At 49.8% G+C, this 24,263-nt stretch overlaps 10 protein-coding genes and 1 non-coding gene across 11 annotated transcripts; 8 read left to right on the top strand and 3 right to left on the bottom strand.

The window, feature by feature from the left end:
• Positions 1-37: 37 nt before the first annotated feature.
• Positions 38-1,269, top strand: K444DRAFT_699691 (oxidoreductase-like protein; the record flags this gene model as incomplete). Its single annotated transcript, XM_024887994.1, has 5 exons — positions 38-277; positions 345-418; positions 469-773; positions 864-959; positions 1,008-1,269. 5 exons carry the CDS (start codon positions 38-40, stop codon positions 1,073-1,075), a joined length of 783 nt encoding a protein of 260 aa, XP_024730924.1. The 3' UTR covers positions 1,076-1,269.
• K444DRAFT_133882 (uncharacterized protein) lies at positions 1,042-2,351 on the bottom strand. Its single transcript, XM_024870479.1, has 2 exons — positions 1,971-2,351; positions 1,042-1,727 (listed from the first exon to the last, which is right to left on the bottom strand). Exons 1-2 carry the CDS (start codon positions 2,156-2,158, stop codon positions 1,319-1,321), a joined length of 597 nt encoding a protein of 198 aa, XP_024730923.1. The 5' UTR covers positions 2,159-2,351; the 3' UTR covers positions 1,042-1,318.
• Positions 2,352-3,296: 945 nt separating this feature from the next.
• Positions 3,297-3,420, bottom strand: K444DRAFT_t32. The gene has a single exon. It is a non-coding gene; the product is annotated as a tRNA-Gly (tRNA).
• A 321-nt stretch (positions 3,421-3,741) lies between these two features.
• On the top strand, positions 3,742-4,326 carry K444DRAFT_475090 (uncharacterized protein; the record flags this gene model as incomplete). Its single annotated transcript, XM_024872928.1, has 1 exon — positions 3,742-4,326. A coding segment is annotated over one exon (585 nt), but the record flags the coding sequence as incomplete, so codon positions are not given.
• A 1,761-nt stretch (positions 4,327-6,087) lies between these two features.
• K444DRAFT_618470 (uncharacterized protein) lies at positions 6,088-6,636 on the top strand. The gene has a single exon (XM_024881329.1). The coding sequence runs from the start codon at positions 6,182-6,184 to the stop codon at positions 6,500-6,502; it is 321 nt and encodes a 106-aa protein (XP_024730921.1). The 5' UTR covers positions 6,088-6,181; the 3' UTR covers positions 6,503-6,636.
• Positions 6,585-8,899, top strand: K444DRAFT_618467 (glyoxal oxidase). The gene is made up of 4 exons (XM_024881328.1): positions 6,585-6,914; positions 7,134-7,801; positions 7,910-8,501; positions 8,594-8,899. Exons 1-4 carry the CDS (start codon positions 6,634-6,636, stop codon positions 8,790-8,792), a joined length of 1,740 nt encoding a protein of 579 aa, XP_024730920.1. The 5' UTR covers positions 6,585-6,633; the 3' UTR covers positions 8,793-8,899.
• A 336-nt stretch (positions 8,900-9,235) lies between these two features.
• On the top strand, positions 9,236-12,291 carry K444DRAFT_570529 (Annexin). Its single transcript, XM_024877272.1, has 2 exons — positions 9,236-11,559; positions 11,617-12,291. Exons 1-2 carry the CDS (start codon positions 9,541-9,543, stop codon positions 11,962-11,964), a joined length of 2,367 nt encoding a protein of 788 aa, XP_024730919.1. The 5' UTR covers positions 9,236-9,540; the 3' UTR covers positions 11,965-12,291.
• A 230-nt stretch (positions 12,292-12,521) lies between these two features.
• On the top strand, positions 12,522-13,509 carry K444DRAFT_133772 (uncharacterized protein). Its single transcript, XM_024870478.1, has one exon. It carries the CDS (start codon positions 12,681-12,683, stop codon positions 13,374-13,376), a length of 696 nt encoding a protein of 231 aa, XP_024730918.1. The 5' UTR covers positions 12,522-12,680; the 3' UTR covers positions 13,377-13,509.
• Positions 13,510-17,354: 3,845 nt separating this feature from the next.
• Positions 17,355-18,343, top strand: K444DRAFT_133715 (uncharacterized protein). The gene has a single exon (XM_024870477.1). The coding sequence runs from the start codon at positions 17,456-17,458 to the stop codon at positions 18,290-18,292; it is 837 nt and encodes a 278-aa protein (XP_024730917.1). The 5' UTR covers positions 17,355-17,455; the 3' UTR covers positions 18,293-18,343.
• Positions 18,344-19,362: 1,019 nt separating this feature from the next.
• K444DRAFT_133700 (uncharacterized protein) lies at positions 19,363-20,570 on the top strand. The gene is made up of 3 exons (XM_024870476.1): positions 19,363-20,087; positions 20,361-20,486; positions 20,537-20,570. Exons 1-2 carry the CDS (start codon positions 19,489-19,491, stop codon positions 20,458-20,460), a joined length of 699 nt encoding a protein of 232 aa, XP_024730916.1. The 5' UTR covers positions 19,363-19,488; the 3' UTR covers positions 20,461-20,486; positions 20,537-20,570.
• Positions 20,571-21,906: 1,336 nt separating this feature from the next.
• K444DRAFT_598377 (acid protease) lies at positions 21,907-23,792 on the bottom strand (the record flags this gene model as incomplete). Its single annotated transcript, XM_024878531.1, has 4 exons — positions 21,907-22,516; positions 22,561-23,074; positions 23,124-23,614; positions 23,665-23,792. 4 exons carry the CDS (start codon positions 23,790-23,792, stop codon positions 21,907-21,909), a joined length of 1,743 nt encoding a protein of 580 aa, XP_024730915.1.
• Positions 23,793-24,263: the final 471 nt, after the last annotated feature.

Here is a 24,263-nt window from a genome sequence, read left to right as displayed (position 1 = left end):
CCCTCAACCTCTTCCCCTATTCTCCCACGAGTTCACAATGTCGAACATCCTGATCGTAGGCGCAACCCGCGGTCTCGGCGCCTCCCTCGCAAACCAATATGCCTCGCACCCCAACACCACAGTCTACGGCACGACCCGCTCCGCTGAACCTCCAAAAGGAAAGGGACATGATGAGAAGATAAACTGGGCGAAGGGTATAGATCTCAATCAGCCGGATGTTGGGAAGAAGCTAGTTGAGGAATTGGGCAGCCTTGGGGTGGAAGGTGGTTTGGGCATTGTGGTGAGTTGTGTCTGGGATTTGTTCTGTGGATGGCCAGTCGAGCACAGGGCTCATGAGGTGGCAGATCATAACAGCAGGGTACTTCGCGACTGAGGATTGGAAGACGGGACCCAAGTGGGAGGAGGAGGTTAGGATGTAGTATGCTTCTCTCTCGCCTCCCCTCTCAATTCTTCCCTAACAGCGCACAGCACAACATCCTCAATCGCACCCCCCTTCTTGATCCACTCTCTCCACTCCAACAACTACCTCCGCCCCGGCTCTAAGGTCCTCCTCGTCTCCTCGGAATCCGGGTCTATCACTCTCCGCCATTCGAAAGAAGGAGGGGGCAACTACGCACACCATGCTAGCAAGAGCGCGCTGAATATGGTGGGGAAATTGTTGAGTTTGGATTTGAAGGATCAGGGAGTTGTGGTGGGCATTGTGCATCCGGGCTTTATGAGGACGGAGATGACGAAAGGTGTGGGGTTTGATAAGTTTTGGGATGATGGGGGCGGTGAGTCTTCCCTCCATTTTCGTGGTTGTGGTTGGGGGTTGAATTGGATTGGGAGGGGGAAGAGAGGAGAGGGCTAATGGTGGGATATAGCTGTTACCCCAGATGAAGCGGCGAAGAGCTTGATTGAGTGGACGGAGAAGCTGGATATGAGTAAAACAGGGCAATATTGGGCTCCTCGAGGACCTCGTTTGTTTCCTCCTCCCCCGCGAGAGTTCATACTGATCAATTGAACAGGAGATATCGGCACTGCAGACGTGACAATCGGGACGGACCTCCCTACACCTTTACAATTACCTTGGTAACGACTCAATAAATCCCAAAACAGCTTCACCAAAAACCTCAATTGCTTGAACTTCGGCCTACTCTCCATGCATTCTTGCCAATCATTATCCCAGCCAGAACATAATCCAGCTTTCCTTCACACCAAATTCGGATCCTAATGCCATCATATCAGACTGAAAGGTAGTTCATCCATCCACTTCCATTCCGTGCAGCTCCTCCACTTCGTCCCCTCCCCTTATGACTTTTATTGGTCCGAGTGGATCCTACAAAGCAGCAACCAAACCCAACATTCCCACCACGCCTCCAATACCCGCAACCAATGCCGGCGCGCCGGCCTTGCTAACCGTGCTCGTTGGGTTCGGCGTGGAACCGCTTCCAGCCGTACGCGTTGTCTTCGTGCTCGTGAAGCTCGTCGTCTTGGCGGTCACGGTCGTGGTGTTGGAATACTTCGAAGAGGTGGACAGCACGCTGGACGAAGTCATGTTTCCGGGCATAGCGGTCGAGGAGACTCTGTGGGTGGCGGAGTACGAGGAACAGAGCGCGACGCCGACGGTCAGGGCTTGCTGGAGATCGGTTGCGTTGCAGGCGTTGGTGAGGCAGGGACCCACGGCGCCAGCGGATAGGCCGCATTGGCAGGGCATGTCGGTGGGTGCGCAGCCCGCGGCGGAGATGGCGGAGAGGAGGCAGGATGTCTGTGAGGGGGGAGGTTAGCTGGAGCTCACTTGATAATGGTGTTGTGGGTGGAAGAGATGGACGCACAGCGCAAGCTGGCTCTCCGCTCAGGTTCTGGGCTGCTGACAAGCTGACCACAGCTGCAAGGGCGAGGATGGAGAACTTCATTTTGTCGAGCTGTAGGGGAGCGATTGACGTGTGTTGAATGGAGTTCGTGCGGAGTCGACGACGTAAGAAATCGACGATATTGACGTTGATGGTAGCGACGGTGGTGAACGTGTAGAAAAGGTCGAAAATGAGCTGAGGGCGTGTTGGCCTTTTGTATGCGGAAAGTGCATTTTTTGGTGGCACGGCAGGGCCCAGCTGTGGTCGTGCGGGGGAAGACCTGTGGCAGGGGTGACGCTGGAATCCCGAACGATTGGCTGGAACATGGATAAATTTGGACCCCTGGCTTGGGGGAAGGATTCACTGGGACGCCACGGGCTCAGATGTCAAATAGTTCAACGCTCGAGTTTGAGGTACCGACTGTATTTGAGATGGGATGGAAGATGTCTATCGTGATTTGGATGAGGATTTCAACAGTGATGATGCCTCAAATGTATTTCAGGAAAGAAGTTGAGCTCTGATTTCGGGATCAGCAGTTGGGGATCTGCGTTCTAGGCCCCTGTCAGCTTTCAGCTTGCAGCACTAAAAGTTCAAGCTTCCTAATCCCGAAATGTTGCAGTCATCTTCCTCGAACCTAAATGAGATGAGGCTCGAGATACCTTCTATTTATCCAGATTGCAAAGTCAATTTCTATTACTTATATTCAAGATAAAGGTTATAGTCAGGAGCTACAGACTCCTCATATGCTGGCTTCGGTTAGATCTGTCAATTTTGCAGTTCGTTGCACCAGATTACCACTCATGTTTGCAACTCTGGCGATTAATGGAGAATAGTGCGACTCCCCAATGGGTCAGGAACAAAGGGTCGATAATAAAGGGGTCGATAACAAAGGGGGAAGTGACATTGGTTCGCGAAGCCGTATTATGACTGAACTCTCATAAAGTTTTATTATCCATTACGTGAAATATTAATTAATGAAGGCTCTTATTAGATTGAGATATTAAATATAGCTTGCAATAGTAGTTAGAAACTCTTTTAACGAAAGTGCTATCATTCAATCCCTTCGGGCACTACTGTGTGGCTTTTGCTTTGTTCTTTGGCGGGCAATTGATTTAGTTGTTTGTTGACTTTCAGTTTGCTCTGTATAAGTTAGAGAAAGCAGTAAAGCTGGAGCAAAAATGCACGCTTTGTGGTTCAGAAATATAGGACGAAATAGAGGTGTTAGGATAAAAAGCGACCAAGGAATAATGCTCTCTTTTGTATAAATAAAATAGGGTTCGAGAAGAGGAAAGGTCAAGATCCAGTCTGGAGAGCCCCCTCGGCTAACAGCTCCTCCCCTTTTAATCAAAACATCGCATTTAGAGTCAGCTAAGAACTAAAACAACGAACGAAAACCATCTCATCGTAAATAAACCAGCTGACGAAATCCAAAGTACTAAAAATAAAGGTCATATAAGAATGAGTTGCATCGTGTGGGATTTGAACCCACGTCTCCTGCTTTTTGTATCCCATAACCACTCCAGCCAAAATCGGTTAGAGCAGAAACATATTTGGGAAGCAGACCAGTTAACCACTACTACAACGATGCGTTTGATATTTGCTTTTTCTGACCTTTGTCTTATTTCAATAGATAAAGGTGACTCTTCCCTCAAACGAACAAAAGGGTCAAATGATGCAGCGACCCGGTCACGAGCGGAGAGAACCCCACTTTTCAGGGGCGATAAGGCCTGGCGAAAGGCGCTAAGATAAGAGCTGCCGACTTTTTTTTCCCCCCCTCTCATCAGATAGAGAATGTTGACAAAGAAGGACTCAGGGGAAGGAAGGAATCATGTTCAGAGATGAGGATCAGTTTCCTGCACACACAGTCACAGTCATGGAGGCTATTCACAGCGATGAGATGACACGTCATGAGCAGCGATTCGCCAACGATGACTTCGACGATGTCTTCGGCTCTGCCCCTCCTTCGCCTTCCTGCTCGCACGAAAACACGGATCTAGCACAAGAAACCAGAATACGGAGCGGAAACCTCGAGCCTTCGGATATCCCACGATTGAAAGAGAAGCATGAGACAGAGGGATACCGAGACGGCGTCACGAAGGGCAAGGCGGAGAGCGTCCAGAAGGGCTTTGATGAGGGGTACAGTCTTGGTGCTGTCCTTGGACTGAGGATTGGGAAGATTCTGGGACTATTGGAGGGGATTTGTGGGGCGTTGAAAGGGGCTGGAGAGGTGTATAAGGGGGAGGCAGAGAGGGTTGAGGGGTTATTGGGGACGGCAAAGGGGGAGTTGGGCACAAAGAGTGTTTTTGGGAGGGAGTGGTGGGGCGAGGATGGGGTTTGGAGATTTGATGTCCTGGGGGAGGGGGATGGGATGGAAGTGACGTTTCCGGATGTTGCAGGGGCGCATCCGTTGGTTTCTAAGTGGGAGAGTGTGATTGAGGAGGAGGTTGAGAGGTGGGGATTGGATTTGGATATAATGGAGGGGGAGCATGCTGAGGAAGAGCATATGGAGGAGGGGCCCAAGAGCAGGCAAGATGCTACAAGAAACAACCGTGCGGCTGAGGTCAGCGAGAATACGGAAGGGCTGGCGAAGGTTATGGGGGTCGCAAAGAGGGATTTGAATTGGTGATGTGGAGATACACAGTTCTGCATCAGACTCTCAACCGCTCAACGAACCACGATGGGCCTTGCGTGTAGCAAACTTCCAGAAGACAAAACCAGAGTACGATGGCTTTCGGCCACGCAACTGTCCTCGAAGCGCAAAAATTGCCCCGTCAAAAGTCCGGGCCAGTTTCGGCCAGGTGTGCTCCACGGTCCACCGCCATTTGAGGTCAGCACTAAAATCGGCTTCCAGCAGAGGCCAAGAGACGAAAGGCTACATTAGCTTCCGTCTGGGCAAGATCAACTCTCCGCAGAACCCCTTTCGAGTGGTCTGCTATTCCTGGCCGCATGCTGTGACAACACGTCAATCTGTTGCCAGCCAATGTGCATCGAGAACAACTGAAAAGAAAAGATTTTCTACAAATCCAGAGGGTTCAAGTCACCTATGGCAACGCGATCATCGACGCCTTGACATTGAATAGTCTCACGAATGGGATGCAGGCCCCTTTTCTTTTTAGTTCCCGAAGCAACGGGCTAACGAGCCTGCGCCCGTAAGTCTGTGCTTTTCAGGCCTGAAGCCCCCCGAGGGAACTTTAAACTTTCTCAATTCCAGGGATTTTGTTTCTAAATTCAAAGCACAAAGACATCAAGCAAATTCTTTGCAGAAGACTATATTTTACAAGGTTCTATTAAGTTGTTCTTGCGTACTACTTAATTTTAACTGCGACTTTTGAAGAAGGAGCAAAAATTAAGCGACAATACGAGCCTGAAAAGCACAGACTTACGGGTGCAGGCTCGTAACCTCGTAAATGCATGAAGAAAACCAACCGAATGGGGCGTGTACCTGCATCGAGTGGTAACAGTTGCGTTGAAGAAATCAACTAAAAAAGTTGACATGAAATCGAGAAACATCTTTACAAATATTAGTAGGACCCAAGGTTGCTCCATCGTCGTCGTGACCGTGCCTTCCCCACTCGCCAAAAAAGGCAGAATATCAACAACTCCAAGCGACTCGCCAATTTCTCCTCTTCAACATCACACCTCATATCATTTTTCCTCGGATCCTTCCCAAGATTCACTCCTATCCCGTGGATCTTGCTTACATTTCCTTATTCCTGCACTCTTTACCCTCGATTCTTAGAAAATAGCATCTCTTACACGAAAACGACCAGTCACGACCTCGCGTTTGCACAATAGCATTCGAATCAACGTGAGTCGTTCTGTTTCATTCGACCTCTCCCCCCTGCAACTCTATGAATAGAATGACTGCGGCTCCCCAGTCAACCACGACACAGACAGCTGCTCAACAGAATGAGCCAATGCCATACGGTTGCATGCAGTACAAATACAGCATTCACTTTTTGCTTTCCTAGTTCCCTCATTCATCTCTTTTCCCGCAAACAAAATCACCCCAAAATCATCAATTGACAATTTCCAATAGCTCTAAGAAAATGAAGGCTATAGCTCTTCTCTTAGGCCTTGCAGTTACCTCTTCCGCCAATATAATCTTCACTCACACCGAGCTGACCTGCTACAATACTACGGAACTGTACAATGGCAATGGCTGTCTTCGTGGTCAAGATTGCAACTCGAACAACCAGTGAGTGTTGAAATTTTTTGTCAAACCTTCCCTTGCTGACCAGACTGCAGCTGCGTACCAACTGAAAAGCGATGGCTAGAAGCAGAGCTTCAACAGTTCCAAGAGAGACAAAATCCAGCGTATTCGGTCGACGGCACGTGCGGCCCAGCTCATGGCGGTACAGTTTGTGATCCGAACAGCAAGGCGTATACCGGTGGATGTTGCTCACAGTTCGTATATTCTTCTGAGCGTGAACTGGGCGGTGCTGACTCGAGATAATAGATACGGCTGGTGCGGAAATACACCAGGGCATTGTCTCGTCGCGAACGGCTGTCAGAGCGGATGTACAGACGGTTCCGGGGGGAACACAGGTAGAGGCGCACAACCAACCACGACTGGTGAGCCGGTGATTGGCGGGATGTCGGCAACAATGCCAGCTTCAGTCGCTGCGACTGGTGCAGCGACTACTGATGGTGAGTCCTCATTCTCCTGAAGCCTTGTTCCCCAGCTGGCGGGAACAGGATACAATTTCGATCCTCTCCTTATTTGAAGCAATGCTAATCCGCTGAAATTCAGGTACTTGCGGAGCCGCAAACGGTAACACCGTTTGCGGGAACTGGCCAAATGGCAATTGCTGTAGTATGTACGGATTCTGGTAAGACACTTCTCAGTCCCCATTGTACTATCCACTCACATTCTTCTCTTCAAAGCGGCAACACCGATGCCCACTGCGGAGCCGGCTGTCAATCTGGCAACTGCCTGAACGCTCCAGTTGTCGCTGCTCCCGGTCCCAAGCCAGCGCCGGCTGCACCAGATGGAGGCTCCTTCAATGTTGTTGGCGATTCCGGAGTTCCAGCAATGCACGCTGCCCTGATGCCCAATGGTCAAGTAATGTTCCTCGACAAGTAAGTACACACCCCTCCGTTGTTCAGTCTGCCCCCAGGATATTCTGAAAGACCCCTCACTCTCCGAATGGTCCTCGAGTTGTGGAACTTTCGGTAGACACCCGCCTCTATTGTTCAGTTTGATTCTTCTGTCCCAGTGTTCCGCGAATTGTGGGACATTCAAAACCCTCACGCTTTGATTGTTCAAGTTGGGTGCGGCACATTCCTGACTTGCCCCAGGCTAGAAAACTACACCAAATTGAGGACCGCGGATGGCTACTTTGCTATGTCTTCGGAATACGACCCACAATCGAACAAAGCTGTTCCACTTGCCTACTTGACAAATGCTTTCTGCTCTGGAGGCACTTTTTTAGCAGATGGCCGCGTCATCTCTGTTGGAGGTAATGCTCCATTGACCTGGCTGGATCCGAATATTGGGGACGGTTTTACTGCAATTCGATATCTGCAAAGATCTTCATCAGATGCAAGTCTCAACGGCCAAGATTGGAAGGAGCCTGGGAACAAGCTAGCCAGCGCTCGCTGGTATGCGACTGCCCAGACCATGCCCGACGGTACCGTCTTCGTTGCATCTGGCAGCTTGAATGGTCTCAACCCAACTGTGCTCTCGAACAACAATCCCACATACGAGATCCTCAGCCCGGGTGGCGTGACTCAAGGCAACAACATCCCGATGGACATTTTGGCAAAGAATCAACCGTACTATATGTATCCATTCGTTCACCTGCTCAGGGATGGTACATTGTTTGTGTTCGTCTCCAAGGCCTGCCAGATCTTCAACGTCGGTACGAACACTATCGTCAAGGAGCTTCCGGATCTCCCAGGAGATTACCGTACATACCCGAACACTGGTGGGAGTGTGCTGCTGCCACTTTCTAGTGCCAATAATTGTAAGTGTTGTCCTGAGAAACAAGGTCCCAACCCTCCCGGAACAATGAATATCAGTCTCTCAATCCTTCTGGAACAATCGATATCGAACAATTACTAACTTTCATCAGGGAACCCAGACATCATCATCTGCGGTGGCGGTGCATATCAAGATATTACCAGCCCGACAGATCCCAGCTGTGGACGCATTCAACCACTGAGTGCCAACCCACAATGGGAGATGGACGCAATGCCTGAGGGCCGTGGAATGGTTGAAGGCACTTTGCTTCCAGACGGCACAGTCGTTTGGCTCAACGGAGGCAATCGCGGGGCTCAAGGATTCGGGCTCATGGCAGCTCCAACATATGAAGCTCTTTTGTACGACCCCGCCAAGCCGCTTGGTCAACGATGGTCAACGCTCGCCAGCTCCGGAATTGCTCGACTCTATCATTCCGTTGCTCTTCTCCTTCTTGACGGTACAATTATGGTAACTGGCTCCAACCCAGTAGAGATGCCCATCCTTCAACCTGACGCGGCAAATCCGTTTGTCACTGACTTCCGGGTTGAGAACTATGTTCCTCCGTATCTCCAGGGCGAGAGAGCCAACCAACGTCCGACCAATATTGTCCTTTCCTCGAAGACAGTTACTCCTGGCGGCCAATTCGACCTCTCATTCCAGGTACTTCCAAACTCACAGCAGGTCGAGGTAGTGTTGTATCATGGGTAAGTAACATCGTTATTGGCTTTAAATTACCTCGCTTCATTGTTCCATCTTATTCGCGAACATTGAGGTGCATTGTACTGATATTATTCAGTGGATTCGTTACTCACTCCGTCCATATGGGCCACCGGATGATCCAGTTGGATGTGGCAGGTTGGGCACCGGGTGGAACGAGTCAACACTTGACCGTGACCAGTCCACCGAACCACAACGTCGCGCCTCCAGGACCGTACGTGGTATATGTACTGTGCGATGGGACTCCTGGAATTGGTCAGTTTGTTCAGGTTGTTTAGGCGGTGGCAGGGACAACTGCTCGTGATTTGTTGCATAGTGTTGGCGCGTAGCGATGAAACGAATTGCATTGGCTGGGGGAACATCGCATAGACCAATGAACCAACCCTCTTCCATTCGCATGAGCCATGGTGAGCTGTCCGTAATGATTAACAACTTTTTGGTCAAGAGAAGATCGGTGAGGAATGAAGAATGAAGAATGAAGATTTAGAGGAAGTCTCCTCAGTGGCGCCGATTGGCCCGGATGCCAAGCAACAAGGCTGAAACTCCCCTGTAATTGCTTCTCGTAAACCCCACCTTGCTCCCTGCACATCACACTGGATTTACGTGAGCAAACCCCCGAGATTGGAGTGCTTCACCGTCTTGTCACGCGAGCAAAAGAGGCCAAAACATACGCAAATACAGAAATAGAACTGACCATTCAATGCGCAAATTCAAACTGGCCCCCAACCTAAAATTCCGTGGCGTCCTGGGCTGTTTTGCAGCTGCTGGGGTGGGATTATGCAAGTGCAAGACCCCTGCAAGCTGACTGACACCAACCAGAGAGCCCCTCAATGATCTCCCAGCCGCCCTTTTTGCTTCAGCTTCTTTCTCAGCTGAACGTCGATCTTCTTCTTCAATTCAACTGAATTCCTCTCGTAGGAATCCTCCTCCTGCCGCACGTATACGAACATATATCTCAAGAATTGTGAAATTGTCTGCAGGGAAAGGGGAACAGGGCCCACAGCTCACAGCTCGCGCGCCCGCATAATGTCGCTCGATCCGCGCGATAACCGGAGGAGGGGACGCTCGAGATCTCCCGGCCCGCGCGAGGAAGAGGGCAGGGAGAGGTCGCGAACGCGCGTGGAGATTGACGAATATACGCAAACGAGGGAGAGGAGCCGTGTTCGGGTGCCCAGTCCCCCGAGTCCGCCCAGTCGATACGAAGAGCCGAAGAGGTATTCGGAGTATGAAGAGCGCGAGACTGTTACTGTTAGACGTGGCGATAGGGAGGAGGAGAGGGGTGGGAGAGGCGGGTATAGTGGTGGAAGAGGAGGGGGAGTGAGCCAGTATTTGCAGAGGGATGATAGGGATGATAGTCCACCTGCAAGGGGAGGGCATGGCGGTGGTGGAAGGGGGTATGATTTGCCGGGGAAATACCAGGCGACTGTTGAGGAGGAGACGAGTGTGAGGTATGAGAGCGGCGGTGGCAGAGGGGGGCCGGTGAAAGAGAAGGAGTATTATAAGGAGACGAGCTATGGGAAGAGGGATGAGTATGGGCGACATGCTGAAAGGGAGCCGGAACGGGAGAGGGATAGAGATAGGAGGGGCTATGAGGTCGAGGTTGACAAGTATAAATATGCTGGGGATCCGAGGGATAAGGGACGATATGAGGAGGAGCGACATGGGAGGGAGAGAGGCGCCAGCTTCAATGTCACTGCGGGGCATAGCAGTGTGTCCGGGAGCGTTGGCGTCGGGCATGAGAGGCACCCAAGCTATGCGGAACCTCCGAGACATGGCAGTGATGCGAGGAAGTACGACCAACCCCATGTCCCTGGAGATTACTCGCCGCCGAGAGTTGGGCCCGATGGAAGGCCGTACGCTGAGCCCGCGAAGTGGGAGTATGCTCAGCCCGGAGAGCAGATCTCGTACACCAAGCGCACGGAGACGACCTATGGCCGTCCTGCGAGCCCGCCACAGCCAGCGTATGCTGCAAGGACTTCGGGTTCGAGAATCTCAAGCACGTATGATTCTCCCAGGACCTCAAAGTCGCAGGTTGTTACCGTTGAGCCGGGAGCCAGACGTCGTGATTCTTCGCCGCCTGGAGGAGGAGGATTGGCGCCACGGATGCACTCACTGTCAGTCTCGACTGGGCATCATGGAGGTGCTTCATTGAGTCTGGCGAACGCGCCGGGATCCCCTCTCCTGGAGGCGTATCATGGGACGTATCAGTCGATTTCCCCGATGCCGTCTCCGCTCCTGATTGCGAGCTCATCACACACAGAGATCACCGAGTCGATCTCTCCAATCGATTCTGGCGATGAAGGAAGAGGGAACAGGAAGAGCAGACGAACAGCACGTTTCCACGACCCAGTCGACGAAGCTACCGTCCTTGCCAAGGCATTGAAAGGCGAGAAACGCGCTCCTGACACGCAGCCACTGATTGATATTCTCCCCGGCTTGACACACGAGCAAATCCTCGATTTGCGCGTGGAGTACAAACACATTGTTAAGACGGGACATGATAAGAAAGGCGTCAACATCGCGAAACACATCAAATTGCGTCTCAAGGAAGAGGATCCAAGTTTGATGAAGGCGTGCTATGCGTGCGCGCTTGGCAAATGGGAAAGTGAAGCCTACTGGGCGAATTTCTGGTACCAGGGGGAGAAGAGCCGACGAGAACTGCTCATCGAGTCCCTGATGGGACGCACCAACAAGGAGATCAGGGAGATTAAAGATGGATTTAGCGATAAGAAGTACAGCGATAGTCTGACGAAGTGCATGAAGACCGAGCTGAAGGAAGACAAGTTCAAGAAAGCTGTGCTGTTGGTCCTTGAAGAGAAGAAGATGGAGGAGAGGCCCGGGTATGGTGTTGATCGCGTGCTGGTGGAAGATGATGTTAGGGCTCTGCATAAGGCGGTTAAGAGTGAGAAGGGCGGCGAGACGGCCATGATTCAGATTGTTGTTGTGAGGTCGGATGGCCATTTGAGGGAGGTGCTGAGGTTGTATGAAAGTACATACCGTGCGAACTTTGCGAGGGAGATGTTGAAGAAGAGTGGGAATCTTGTTGTATGTCCCCACCAAATCCCCTCGAAGTAGGTAATTGGTAACTGACGAGGTGTTCAGGGCGAGATGCTAGCCCACATTCTGAACGGCGTAATCAACAAGCCCGTCCGCGACGCCTTGCTCGTACACCACGCTCTCAGCCTCTCCAAATCCGATTCGATCCGCACCGAGCTCCTCATCTCGCGCCTGGTCCGCTACCACTGGGACAGACAGCATATGGAAGCGGTGAAGCGCGAGTACAGGACGCGGTATGGCGTTGATATGCAGAAGGCGGTGGCGGAAGGGACCAAGGGCGAGTGGGGACACTTTTGTGAGATGCTTTGTGTGCGGCGGATGCCGGATGACGTGCGAGAGGTTAAAAGGGTTGAGGAGTATAAGGTTATTGAGGCGAGGGAGCCAAGGTATTAGGGGGCTACGTGAAGGAGGGGAAACTTGGATATCAGGATACAGTGGTCGAGGACGACGGGAAATTTGGATAACGGAGAAAAATGGATGGGAAAGATCAGGAATTTGAATACCATGTAGCTTGGGTGACGACGAGGATGAATGCAATCTCTTTTGGTTTCAGCTGGCCTAGATGGCTAAGTATGTTGCAAGTTGGTGATGAGCAATTAATGCATGGATGATGCTGGATGCAAACCACCCTGTACCATGGAATGTTCTCCAGATGCTTGGCCGAACAGAAGTCGTTGGAGATGGGAGTCAGTCTCAAAACCTTGCATTGACCAAAGTTGGAACAATCTTTCGGATTCTGAGAAGTTCTCAAGACAAATTTCCTCTTTGTCCCCTGAATTTAAAAGCGTCATTCAGCGTCGTCCACTTGCGACTCCCCTTCCTACAAATATCCTACAAATATCCTGACTAGACAACTGACCTTTCTCATCCATCTCAGTACAATCCCATCAGAGGCTTTTTAACGTGGAAGAGATATCGAGTGCTCAAGGCGCCGAGGAGCTTCGAGATTGTTCGTCGGCTATTGCTCTACCTGACTCCCATAAACCCCGGAGGGGACTTTCAACACGCGACCACTTCCCAACTCCGCACCGCCCCCTCTGACCTTTAATCCAAGATCAACTGGAAACACCTACTTCAGGCGACAGCTCTTCACAGACCCAGCAGGAGCAATGTCGGGAACGACGTCCTTCACCCTGTTCCCCAAGCTACCCCCGGAACTACGCCAGGTGGTATGGGCTATTGCCCTTCCCAGCCCGCGACTTATCGACCCTTCGCACCCTCTCATGTCCACGACCCGCGAATCTCGACAAGCCATTCTCAAACACTGCGAGTTGCCGCCTGACTCTTCGGAATCAACTTCCTTCTGGCACGATCTGGGCAGGAAAATCATTCTTCTTAACGAAATACCTTTTACTTTGGGGCTTCAGCATCATGTGCCCAAGCAGACATGGTTAAGATTGTGCGAGTCTATGACAGTTTTGGCCGTCGACCCATTCGTGGAGTACCTGACTTGTCCTGTGCCTCAGATGATCTGGCCACATGAAGGAGCGTTGGTCCCAACCCAGGCCAAAAGACTTGCCTACGAGGCGTCAAAGTTTCGGAACTTACAGCAGATTCTACTCTTCCAACGAGCAGGCTCCGAGGCCCATGTGCAGGAATTGGCGACTCAGTTAAGAGCAGAAATTGAAGTATGGAATAACGTTGCGAGGAGATTCGCTATAGATGAGGTATTGGAGTGTCCACTGTCCTGCGTACTGGTGGTATTGCTGCACTTACCTCACATTTCTTGCTTGCCTTACGAGTGCAGCAAACGGCAAGATGCAGGCCCAGCTATGAAGGGGGCGCTCCGGTCGTATCGCACATAGGAGAAAAGGCGGCCGTTGGACCATGTCGTGGGGTATCCATGGGACACATCGAAGAAGCATTACAAGGGTCAATTCTCTGGTCTTCATTACTCTGGGGCGCAGTCTACCTCAAAAATTATTTTTCCAAATCCCATCATGGTGTTTTCTGTGCCTATTTACTATTCTCCTTCTTCCTTCCTTCTGTTCATTAAAGGTTGACATGCCTTTTCATTTACGCACAATTAAATGCGTTCTCCCTCCAAGCTTTCATTTAGGTAACACATGATATTCTACACACGACCTTCCTTGCATTGCTATTTACTTCTAGATTTGGTACTTCTCGTATCATGTTGGGAGCTTCTACAAGCATCGGGAGGATGAAGCAGTAAGTCTCATTAAGAGGGCTGAAAGTCATTCAGCATTCTGTTTACCCTTCTTCATCTGCCATAAGAAAATAGCAAGCCAACGCTTCTCCAATATCTCGTCAACGTGCCGCGGTCTCATTTGCGCCTTTCACGACCAACAATATGGGTAATCAGGAAGCAAAAGCTGCCGTCGATCACCACACAGAACAAGACGAATTCACAGCGACCCCGATCTCCTGGGCTAAGATGGAGCGGACTTTAATACAAGAACTCCTCAATAACCCTAAGCCTACCTCGCGTCGAGCCGTCGCAACGACATTCCCGTGCTTTCCTAAGCTCCCTCCCGAGATACGCCAGATGATATGGACCTACGCCCTCTGCCATCCCGAAATTAATGACTTGACCCCATTCCCAAAGATGCCAAAGGAATATCCTAGACTACTTGGAGTATATCAAGAAAGTACCGGTTGCGTTGTTCGCAGTCTACACGGGGATCTGGGGCACAATACATTCGTCGATTTCGTCAGCGCTCAGATTGCTGTACCGCAGTGTCTTCTGCTTTCATCCTTTAACGCCGACGTCCTTCTGATCTCCCAGGAACACACCCTTGACCTCTTCATCTGTTCATGCAACGGCCCTTGGCAGAAGGACCTCCGATCTCTCGTGGGCGTCATAGCAATTGACTCGGTCCTCGCAGCCAAATTCATTCGTGACCGCGAACTCATCCACAGACGCCAAATCCACAATGGACCGGAAGAATATTATGTGGATTTCTTGTACAGCCTCAGTCAGAACTTGCGCGAGGCCATATGCTTCCCACGGCCGATGATACATATCAAGCGCTTGCGGCAGATTTTGAATGGTTTCTGGGAAAGGCCGTTGCTAGCGAGGAACGGGGGAACCTGTATTGGCACCGGATGTCATACTACAAGGCTGAAACGTCAATGAAGAAGATTCCGAATATCATGAATCGGAGGTATGAGATAGCCACTGGCCACACAAAGCGCATGGGTATGAGGAACACGGTTTTGGCACATCTGGGATAGATATGGACTGTCATTCATGGTTTGAGAAAGAGGCCCGGGGATCCATTTCAATCTTGGGGCCCTACGAGACAGGTTGGGTAGGATTGCTCTGACCATACATCTCCTTGGGTAGCATTGCACAAATTTAGGATTCTGATAATTTCTCAAACACTTCTATTCTTTGTTCTTCGCATTTTGAGCAAGTCCAGGACTCAAATTCTCGTTCATTGCCCTTGTGGATATAGGTTTCGAGTCAGGACGCACGTGCGGTATGAGAGACAGTACCTAAGACAGAACAGACCACCCTCTTTCTCCTCTCTAGTCAAGACTAGCAGCATCAATTTTCTCGAGAACAAGAACTGTGACAGTGCATCAGAAACGTCTCTGTTGCTATTGTTACTTAACAGATGATGAAGTCGAAGGTCCTCAGTCATATTCTTCTCATCACTCAAACCACTTGAACTCAATTCACAATCATTCAACTAGTCTTTCTATCCTCTAAACCAATTCTTTTACGATCCTCTAATCAACATGTCCTCTACCGGCTTTCCAAAGCTACCTATCGAGTTACGTCAGAAAATCTACAAGTCTGCCCTCTCCCAGCCACAAGTCCACGAGATAGGATCTACATATGGGGGTCAGATGCATTTCCTACCAGCCAAGTCAACACCTCTCCTTGTTGTAAACTCAGAGTCGCGCAACCTTGCACTCCAATCCTCCACCATCATTCAATTTCCTCGGATTCGTTTCTACTTCTGTCCAGAGAGCGATATCCTCCTCATCGATGAGCTGGAAACGCTCTACCAGTGGGATGGAGTCTTCGCTCACTACGTCCCTTCCACTGGCTGGAAGGATCTCTGTGGTTCGATGACAGTTATGGCTCTCGATCCCTCCCATTCTCCATTTACCCACCTCGGACCTCTTACTGGACCGGAAAACGAGATCGATTCCTGGCTGAATTTCACGCATGACTTCGCGGCTCTTCTCGTCGATGAGCTCAAGAGATCTCCGAATATGGAAGAGGTTATTCTGCTTTCGCCTGACGAAGAAAGCAAGGGTATGCTGGCGCATGTTGAGCAGTACATGAAGAGATTTGCGTTTTGGAAGTGGGCTCGGAGCACTAGAAAGGGAAAGGGAAAGGCAAAAGAAGAGACAGTCAACGAGGAGGAGGATGAAAATGAAGAGGTTTTGATGGAGAAAGCTTTGTTGAACGGATGGGAATATCGTGTTCCGAAGATTACGATATTAGCATATGAGTGCAACGAGGAGGAGACCGCAATGTCAGCGATGAAGAGGGCACTGTTGGCTTATAAGGCTTAAAGAGGAGATTTGTATTCAGTCTGCTGGTTAGACTGGAGAATGGGAGGTTATCTGATTAGAAGTATGCATATTCATGGGAGGTCATTTGATACAACTGCCTGTCGCGAGATCTGCACGGTGGGAAGAAGATCGATTTCCCTCTGGTTCTCTGCCGTTTTTGCTTAGAAATGCGGCGATGTGATCTGGCCAGAAACATTTAGAAATATTTCTTGTTTCAGTACATTCTGCAGTGGTCTATCCCTGATGTAAGCATGAGTTTCGCTTCCCCCTTTCTAGTTCGCTTAAGGAAAGGGGCTAATGTAGGCTTAGCGTCCATCGGCGAGACTAAATTAATCGAGCTTGGTGAACATCAACTTACTTCTATTTCGACTCTTGTACAGATCGAAGCTCGAGTCCTCGACCAACACAAGATCTGTAGCACTTTCCAGGGTTGTAAGAAGGCAACTCCAGTTATCATAATGGTGGCTGAAGGCAAAGGCAGCCATCAGGGAATCAAAGACTTGCGTCGCGGCCTGGAAGACGGCGGCCTGGCCTGGGCGTACGCGACGGAAAGCGCTGGTAATACCTGCAGATAATTGTGAGTACTATCCTTGGGCCTCATATCAAGAACCCGGTAACATATGAACAGCTTCACGAAGTTTGCGATTTTGCATTACAGAAAAGATGAGTTCAAGGAACGTTCCTAGGTGTTGGCGTATCCACTTGCTTTGGCGACACACTTCTGGAGTGACAAATATGACCTGAGAAAGTTGTTACTACAAGATTCAAATCTGCCAATGAATCCACCATAGCCACTTGTCATGCCCATGGAGATGGCACGTGAAACCTCTTATTCACCCTAGTTGGCAAGGCTCACTTCTCGGAGAGGACCCGTCTCTCCTACAATCGAAGCTGAGCTTGAGGTTACAGTTCTGCGGCGGAGAGACTAGAGAGGTAGAGTGTTCCACTATCGATAGGTGATTAACAAACCCGATGTCTGCCAACGACCCGTCTTCGAGGACAATGATGAGCGACACATATTGAAGCAGGCAGAACTTGAGGAAATGGATAGGAAAAGGTTTACGCATCTGTTCCCAAGAAATTTACGCCCAACCGAGGAGGTCACAGATAATGTTAGAAACGCTGGAGCTTCTGAAACTCACACCGCTTTAACATGACCAGCTGGCCGAACAGATGCTCGAATGCCCCAGAGCTCACGCTATGGCAAAGATGACGATATATTGGCTCCCGAACAAGAGAGATAGGGGTTTCTAGTGACTGAGCTCCGGCGCATTTGTGGGATGAAATGGTTTTCTTTCTTGGAGCTCGGTCTGTTCCCGTGAGCATTCCGAGCAAAAGACATCCTTAGGAATTTTGTCCAATCTTCCAGTGAAGCATTGAGTATTCAGGAATGGCTTTGCAACCTACTTTTCCCAATAGAGGACCAGCTCTTGAGAGCCTGCGTTTACTCTCAAAGCTTCCCCGGTATCTAGTCCATCAAAAATCCAATCTTCTAGACTTCAGATCCTATTATTTTCCTTTTCATATCCTTTTTGTTCAAGGAAGCTGCGAGCTGGTTATCCATGCCTACCTCTTCGTTCCAGCGGTTCAGAATGGGAAAATCGATCGGTGCAGCCATCCTCGGACACAACCTCGAAGTCCAACGAATCCTTCCCAATCAGAACCCACATCAGAGTTCTCACAGAGTCGAACAATAAATATGGGGGGCGAGACCCGAACATTGGCTCTCTTCCTCGGACTGGCTCCTGAGCTTCGACGGCGGGTCTGGAGGTTCTCTTTACCCAATACTCGTCTCCTATTCCTCGAAGCCGACCCCATGCGTAGCATACCACACAATGGCAGATGGTACAACTGTCTGCGTCTTGCCAACAACCTTGAACTACTTCCGATGATTTGTGCCTGCCGGGAATCACTATCGATTGTACGCGAAACCGTCCCTCTACTTCACATCTGGAACTCCATCACCCATCACGCATTCTTTTTCAGCCTGACTATCGACATGATATTTCTTGATGCGAGTAACGCAAGCATCAGTGAACTGGTTTTGTTCGGCAGCGGATTTGCACGGGCTCTCGGCCACAGAGAAGTTTCCTGGGTGCTTTCTCTTGGAAACGGGATCCCGGCCCAATCCGAAATTACTCTCGGGAATTTCGCCCACTTCTTTCAGAATATTCGGAGGGAGTTGGCCATATGCGCCTCTGCAAGACACCACCGTTGGCGTCCCTGATATGTTTCTCTTTTCAGAGTCGTTCTTAACAGCTGTGCAACAACGAACATCGAGTTGATATCCCAGGCGTCCGGAAACGGTTCTGGTGGAGCTTCTGTGCAATCAAATTCCCCTAGAATCACTGTGCTGGTGGCTCCTGGGGGCTCGACTACAGAGCGAGAGGTTCGCCGACACCTCGTTTGGCTGACCTTCGTTTATGTCCTTGGGAGGAAGAGGGCGAGCATGGTAGAGGAACCAGGTTGCGGATAGATGCTTTGGTTTCGAAAGACGGATCGAGCTAGATTTGCTTTGAGTTATGAGCATCAAATTTGAGGTATCAAGGAAGGCATAGAAGCTGACAGTCTTTCACATGTCACTTGACAATTCCACAGCATCACAGTGAATGAGGAAGGATGATTGAGGGCAGTTAGCGAATCAAAATCCAGGTCAGGTCGTGAAACTTCTCTCTTTCCAAACATTCAGTCTTTCATTTCTGTTGGAAAAGGTGATGCCATCAAGAAACGCTGCTACTCTAAACACAAGGCTTTCCTATCTATGGATCCTTTCCTGGTTCATGATGCAATCGAAGAGAGCTCCGTATTGTGTGCTCAATCCAACACAAAACCTATCTCAGCATTCTCCTTATTGTCTGTATCATTCCATCCAAGACTATCTCCCCGAGTCCAAACAACATCAAGCAGCAACCGCTCAATTTTCCATTCCCCTTCCACCTTGCAGAAGTCCTAATAATAATACCCCCCTTCAGAAAACGTCTCGCCAACTATCTACCGCTATGGGTGCAATCTTGAACAACTATTCGGCGATGTGATCTGTAAAGCAAGAAGCAAACAACCGTCTTTTCTGATTTCAAGTCGACGTGCGCTTTGGCTTCTCCGGATCGGGAACAATGTTGAACTGCAAAGATCTCGGATTCTGAAGATCAAAATACCTCGGTCTCTGTCACTTGGTTGATTAAAATGACGTATTTGATAATCGATTTCCTCTTCTAGAATGGTTGATGGTTGGAGGAAGTTTAAGGAGTGAAGATGCCAATCGTATGACGTTGTTGTTGATAGTCGCGTAAATAAACCCTCGGACGCGTCGGCCGATGCAACATAAAATCCTCCCTTTCCCGACCTTCGCCAACTTCCACTCACAACTAAAATCTCACTTAAATCTCATCAATTGACCCTAGCCATCATCGACGACCGCCCAAAATGCCAAAAGCAGCACGCCGCACCTCTGCTCCTCGCGCGGAGCCCTACCCTGCCATCAAACCTGGAGACAAACTTCCCACCCCAAAGACCACCGCCCCGAAGTCAGCACCCAAGAAAGCGCTCAAGGAGAAGACTTCCCCTGAGGTGAACTCCGCGTCTGCACCAGTTGCCAGCAAGGATTCCGCCACGAAACCAAAGAAGGCCACCAAAAAAGCTGCCACCGAATCGACCAACAAGCCCTCGGGTTCCTTCCTCGACATCAAGCTCGACGGCGAAGATGACAATACCATTCCCATCTACGATACCTGCTCCACCATTCGCCAGAAAATAAACGCCCTGCTCGGCAAAGACAACCACAAGCCAGAGAACGGGATGCCGGGCGAGTTTGACAAACAAGGAAACCCAAAACCATACACAAAGGCCTCGTTCTGCAGAGCATTGGATACGAGACCGGACATGCTGGCGAGATTCTTGAAGGCGAAGCAAATGATGGGTGGTGCTGAGAGTAGTGTATACCCGAAGGCGTATGCGTTCTTCGAGAAGAAGAGGATCTTTGAGGGCAAGAAGAAGACGCCGGGACGGGAGAAGGTTGAGGCTGAGTATGTGATGAATTTTTCTTGTGGCATAGTCCTTTTTATCCTTGGTTTTACGCGTTACTTCTATTTCTGGTTTAGAGTAGCTGCTCGATGAGTCTGATGCGCCATAGTCGGCCCAGTGGTCTCCCTCGTCGTAATCCAAACCACATGTAGATCGTCGCGGAACTTCCTTGTTGATGAATATGGACAGTAGTACTGCTCCATCAATGTCTGCCAGTCCGCACGGTGCTCTGCGTTAGTTCATTCTTTTCCTTTACTAATTGTGTGGGGAAATAGTCGGCCTAATGGCCTTCCTCTCCGCGATCCAAACCATATCCGAATCTTGGTTGGGCCTGGGGAAAACCCAAGGGACTTCCTTGACGAGTACGGGCAGTAATCTGTTCTGTTTGCGTTACTTTATCGGTACTTACCCTTCTTTTCAACTCTGGTTCCTCGACTAACATTTACAATAGTCGTCCAAAAGGTCTGCCTCGCCGAGACCCGAACCGTATGTGGTTGACGGTCAGGGAGGGCGAAAACCCTGCAGATTTTCTCGATGAGTATGGTCAGTAGATCATGATTTCGGTTCCATGTCCTTGTATCTGGACTGTAAACCCCTGTATTGCATTATATTGTATTCTGTTCTGGATGTTGGGGTACGATTGATAGCATGCACACAAAAGATTGCGGAGAGTCGACTCCTCCGGATGAACATGAACTGTACTTCTAGCTTCTAATTGTAGGAGTATAATTTCTTGCGCGGAGGCAGATCCAAGAACGTCCATCCATCCATCCATCCTGAAGATTTCCAGAGCACCATTTGTTCTCTAATGATCGTGTCGACATCATTCCAAAAATAATTATATCTAATTCTCACTCATCATGAAGCAAACATACCCCATCACAAACATTCATCAAAACTCATTGCATCGTAGAATCGAACTCATCATCTAGAGACCCACAAGCTACATTTCTACTTGCCATTGTACCCATTGACAGCTGGAGAATTAATCAAAGCACTATCATAAGCCACCAACTCCTCATTATTCTCATCGGGAAAGAACTCGCGCCCAAGATTCGTATTCCCCTTCACCGGCGCCTTCGCAAATCATACCACTTCTTCCCCGAATTGCATGCCGCGTTACCAACAAACGGGATGCCCCGGGCCGTACAAGAATCATACATACCGTCAAGTTTTGCTGTTGCAGGTGGATCGGATCAAGCCAACTCGGGTGTCAAGTGTACACTGAAAGACGCCACTCCAACGATGAACATCGAATTCTTCCAAATTCAGCATGCAAGCCCGTAATTGGATTCTCTCAGTTGTGGTGAGATGGAAAGATGAGAGACGAGATGAAGTGGAAGCTGAAAGGATCGCCAAGGTCACGTGAGCATGATCTAAAATCTGCTTAGCTTCCGATATTCCTTCTTTTTCCCTCATCCCTTCGCTGACCACATCCCTCCTTTCATCAAATTCACCACGCAGCTTTTGGAGACGACTTCTTCAATTTGTTCTCTTTTCATTTTGGGGTGCATTCCCCTGAGAAGGCACCCAGAGAATTATCCATAAACACGAGAGCGTGACACGTCGAAAAGAGTGTCAAGCTTTAACCCATTAGTACGATGTGATTGAGCGACTGTAAGTGCTGTCTTATATTGATGCTTCGCAGCTGGTGTTTCTTATTACAAATTCTCTCATTAAGCAGCAATATCTCAGAGCTGATACCATCGACTCCGTGGACCACGAGGTTGGCACCACATAATCCTGGGCGCTCCACCCCGAACCCAGCACAACACGCGAATTACATTTTGTAGACAAGCCAAGAAGATCCACTTACAACTCTCAAAGAGTGGAATCGCTCATCCCACTCACAACTCTCTCGCCTCGGCCGCTGACCGGACTAATGGTCCCGGGCAACCGCGATATTTGAGGCTCTGGAGAACGAGGAGAGTGAGAAGAACTCTCCACAGCATGCAGCTCTTGTGCCCTGGGCGTATCTCCGAGCATCTCGTAGATAATATTTGGCCTAGGACTCTCAAGTTCGCGAGCATCCTTGTCCGGCGGATAATATTCAACTGCCACGGCGGCCATCTCCGTTGGAGGTTTAGGAGGCATTGCAGTATCATCCAACTCCGGTTTCCCACCAAAGGTATGCTCTGTCATTTCTATCGGCGGCTCTTCGGACGGTTTAGCATCCTCCTTTGGCTTCGCGAAAGGCCGTTTCTTGAGGAAGAACAGAAGAGCGAGCACCCCGACAACTCCCAGTATAACGCAGCCAACAGCAATGCCAACAATTGCAGCGGTCGGCAAAGAGTGGCCCGATGGTGGACTCGGTACTACAGTCACAGTCGAATTAGGCGACGAAATTGTGATTATGTGCTCGGTAGCACCTTCCTGGAAGGCAGTTTGAGAGACATAAAACTTTGATCGCTCATAGTCGACCGTGAGATACCTGTCCAAGTAAGTATACTCCCAGTGATATCAATGAATGCTTACGCTTCTTGCAGAAAGGTTCGACCAAGGGTATATTGTGTGTCATTTGCGGCTCTCATAAGTGGGAAATACCTCGAGGTGTTCGCAACTTTAGGCCAACCGACCGACAAATCGAAGCTTGCATACGGGAGTGTGATGTCGAGCACCTGGCCCCCTTTCGTGGAATTTGCAAGACTGAACGTGAAGCTCGCATTGTTTTTCACTAGAGTAGTATGCAATGTGTCGTTGACCAAGTATAGTTCGCTCGTTGCATCCCACGTCAAGCCGAAGACCTTCTCGAATTGCTGACACGCTTCTATGGGAAGCCAAATCGCAGGCACTGTGGAATCGATCATGGTTAAAATGCCATTCGGAAGGAGACCGTGACTCGTTCCAAGAAAAGACGTAGAAATTGATTGAAGCCCAACAGTTAAGTCCCGAGAGATATCCGGCGCAAACGCAAAGCTCATGTTTGTAGGTCCTGTTTTGGAGAGATCATAGCCGCCCAGTACCAAACTTCCGAGGACTTTCTCGAACCCTGGCCTATATCAGTCAACGGTCGGTTCTCGAATTGGACGAATACTTACGGTAGGGAGCCCCAGCGGTATAAGCCCATGATAGACTCGGTATCATGGATTTATTCTTCAAAGTCTCCATGAAACTAGACTGCGGATCGTTGAAGCTGCTGAAGTTTGTCGGCCGAGGAGTAAGCCCAAATGTCCCAAGCCAAAAATCCGAAGTGGCAATGCCAGCAACGAGCTGATGGTCTAATGAAGGGCCACCACTTCCCTGCCAGCTGAGCCCTACTGTATCAAAGCCGAATTCACCATTTCCACTTAGTCCCAGGTTTGACTCCAGCTCGAGAGTATAGAAGTTGTTTGCTTTCCACGTCTTAGATGCACTGATGTTGAATTCTAATCCTCTCAAGGTGGCACAATTCGGTGGAGCATCGCTCGCGCAGCCTTCTGGGAGGACCACCCATGTTTCAGTACCAGCAGTTGATATCAAAACTCGGACATTTTGAGCCGGAGTGCCGACTTGTATGGTGAAAGATGACCAAGGACCATCATTGCCTTCCCTGCAATCAATGTCAGTAAGGCAGACGAGGGTAGTGGAATGCAGACCCACCAGTATTGACTAGGGGACACTACGATTGGCGCAGGGATAGTGCCAGTGCACGCAACAAACAGCGGGGAAATCAGGAAGAGCAGAGCCGCAGTGAACCGAGAGCTGTGGGGGCTAGTGCCAGGAGCCATTTTGTTCGTCTGGGTGGATCGAAGCAAGAGAACGGGAGAGAGGTCTTCAAGGGTTCTCTATTCTTGACTCTCCTACGAAGACTTTCATCCGAGATTCTGATTGTTCACACTCAGGGCCGACGGCGAGGTGATGATCGGAAGTTGCCGTTATTTTGCTCTCATTGGCCCAGAATTTGCAACGCGGTTCAGTTAGGCTTGGCGAACGCCTGCAAAATTCAAATATTTGCTGAAAAAGTTCAAGCTTTCAAGCTAGCGATGCTGTCTCACTGCTTTCGTCAAGAGGTGTGGCCATTTATGGGCTAGATTTCAGCACCCAAGAGATAGGCTTGACCCGTGGGTGTGCTCTCACTTTAACTTGGGTTTCATAGGTTGCAGAGTTTATTTTTGTGTCATGCGCCATATGCGGGGTTCTGCACCGGGGAAGAGGCTTATTGAAAATGAGGCCACTGAGTTCGAACAATAACCCAACGC

The sequence above is a fragment of the Hyaloscypha bicolor genome (genome assembly GCF_002865645.1).
Source record: "Hyaloscypha bicolor E unplaced genomic scaffold K444scaffold_136, whole genome shotgun sequence".
Classification (NCBI taxonomy): domain Eukaryota; kingdom Fungi; phylum Ascomycota; class Leotiomycetes; order Helotiales; family Hyaloscyphaceae; genus Hyaloscypha; species Hyaloscypha bicolor.
This window is presented reverse-complemented; position numbering and strand designations above follow the sequence as displayed.